Raw genomic sequence first — 2,776 nt, forward strand, 5'->3', positions numbered from 1 at the left:
ATATTTATGTTTGTGGTTGTAATGTGACAAAATATGGAAAAGTTCAAGGGGTATGAATACTTTTGCAAACCACTGTATATATGTCAGGTTAATAACAAAAGCTTAAACAAATACAAGAATGATGCTACTTATTCAAAACGTTATATGGGAATACAACAGACAATTTAGCATACCACCACAGGGAATGGAAATACMGCAGCTTTGATTTATGTATAATTACACACCCACACACAGATGGATCTMGATACTTCAGAAATAATACAGCAACTAAGATCAATAATTCCAGTTATTTAATGAGACTCGCGCCACCTTCTGAACAGATGAAACCATTTCTTAGGCAAAAAAAATATACACACCACTGTCTAGATCTAATCAGATTCACAAAGAATATTGCTGATTCCACTTTCAAACAATTAAGATGCTTTTTAGATGAAACTTGCTGATAAAACATGRATTGCACTAATGAGACCACCATCATAAAATTATCTCAGCATCCTGTCTATTCTACTCCTTTCCTGTTCTCAGTAACAATTATATTTTCAACACAAAGGACGTAATGGAAACCATTTTCATGCTCAACAAACTGAAACCCACCCCARGCTGCGCCATTAACTTTTCCCCTAGTAGCTCCATGTAAAAATTCAGAGAATGAACAAGATTAGGCAGTGATCTGTGAGAAGGCACCGGTGCAGGTTCAGAACCCTCACCGTGATCTGGAGAAGGTGTGTGTTATAAATGTACAAAGCCTTCAAGCAGCTTGACATATGTTATTTTAAGACATAGATCACTGTAAATAACATTTCCATAGTACAGGAGGCTTCAAGACAAGCAGCCAAGTCTTGGGATAATGCAGGTGCAATAAGGAAATGCTAGAAGCAACCAAATATGTATTTATAATTTTAATTACAACTTCATCACACACTGGCTGCAACATGATTGTGCTTCGATTTCAGAAGCAAGGGTAATACTGTCTACCTGATTGTGCAAGTCAGATTAGGACAAGCAACGTCATGTTTTGAACCATTAAAACTTCTCTTAAAAATCCTGTAGAATTCTAACAGCAAATAAATCATGGTTCAGTACCTCAGTTTACCAGTCAATACTGGTTCGGCAGAAGATGGAAAAAAAAAATTCAACTGTCAACAAATTCTACAAACAATGGGTCAAACAAAAAAGTTTGATAAACTCTTAAACTGGAAGTTATCTCTTTTTAGTTACGGAGAAGAACACACACACAGGTTTGTGTTTTTCTGTTTTTTATTTTTTATTTTTTCAAATTATTTGGCCTAAAGCTAACGCCAAAATAAACTGAATAACACCTGCCAGTGTGAAAGCACAAAATCAATAAAACATTAAACATTCACACCTAGCTTCTCAGATAGGTGAGTGCTAGAGTTCTGTTGAAACACGGGTGATGCCTATTAAATACCAGGTGGTGTATTTAACAGTAAACGAGATGCCAAACAGCATTTCAAAGCATGCAAATTGTACCATTTTGGGTTTCCATACAGTCACCTTTCTCCATTGCTGTTGCAGATCACCAGGAAAACATTTCCACARAGCTGATTTGAAACAAACAAGCTGATTTTATAGATACTGTGTTTTACTTGAACTAGCCATTCTTGCTTTGCTTTGGTGTAGAGTGCTTGAGATAATAATGTGTGTCCTCTTCTAAATGAGAGAAGAGATCATTTTTGACTATTGTATTTTTGGTTTGATTGCATGCAGTTCATATACATTTATTGTTGCATCACTATTCTGCAGTTCTTGACTGGATGGAACTAGTGAAGTTCACTAAATGCAAATGTAATAGGCACATTACTAGTTCAGTCCATTTGAGAATGCAGAKGTTTTACCTAGATCCATGCTCTTGGACTTGCGGTTCTTGATGATCTCCAGTTGAGAAGCATTGTCGTACTGCTTGATACGCTTTTCGGACATACTCTGTCGACCAAAGCCCTCCCTCTGGAATGAAACGTCAGGGTCTGCATCTGGACTTAGTGAKCTACAGTTTGTAAGACAAAGAGAAAAGAGAAAAACAGACAGTTTTTTTTAAACAAAACTAGTCATTAATTTACACAATGACTAAGTTTCCTAGTATTGTAATTTGACAGAGAAACAAACATGTCTTATTATTCACACAAGCACACTCTACTGCCTCTTTACTATSAAATAATGACCATCAACATTCAACACTCACACATGCACATACTGTATACACAGTTTCAATCTTTCAGTTCAATGCTTTTTTAATCAAGGACACCTCCACCTCTGCTCAGACTCAGAAWGCACTATAATTAGGAAGAGGGGGTTTTGGCCTAGATGTGTGATACCCCAGTGAGGTGAGAGTGCTGCAGGGTCATGGCCACTCAATTCTCATCAAGCCCTCCAGACACCCATATGTCTGTAGCACGACAAAACCCAACCCACTTTAGTGTGCTCCTTTTAAGATCACCTATATCTATGTCTGGATCTTAATTAAAAAAAATCAGAGGGGAAATGGAGAAKAGGCGGTTGGGAGGAAAGGGGTATTTGCATGAGGAGAAGCAGATTTACAATAAAAGCGGGGACATCTTGTTGTTGGGAGAGACAAAATAAAGTTACAAAAAGGCTGGTGATGGTTCTCAGTCATCTGGGCCATGGTGATCCTGATAGGTACAGCTTTGTATTTACTATTCTTATGTGTGTATACAACCCATTCTCACTCCCATGTCGTCACATATTGACACTTTTCCAAGGTTCCCTCTACGTCCGATTTTGACGCGCAGGGTACACC

At 37.7% G+C, this 2,776-nt stretch overlaps 1 protein-coding gene across 2 annotated transcripts in view; it reads right to left on the bottom strand.

Annotated features, from left to right (window-relative positions):
* The window catches only part of LOC106521108 (partitioning defective 3 homolog), a 330,008-nt gene that overhangs the window by 62,387 nt on the left and 264,845 nt on the right, over window positions 1-2,776 (bottom strand). For both annotated transcript variants that reach the window (XM_014013528.1, XM_014013529.1), the window contains 1 exon segment: window positions 1,857-2,005. In XM_014013528.1, coding sequence (XP_013868982.1) covers window positions 1,857-2,005 — 149 coding nt within the window.

This window comes from Austrofundulus limnaeus, unplaced genomic scaffold (assembly GCF_001266775.1).
Source record: "Austrofundulus limnaeus strain Quisiro unplaced genomic scaffold, Austrofundulus_limnaeus-1.0 Scaffold103, whole genome shotgun sequence".
NCBI lineage: Eukaryota > Metazoa > Chordata > Actinopteri > Cyprinodontiformes > Rivulidae > Austrofundulus > Austrofundulus limnaeus.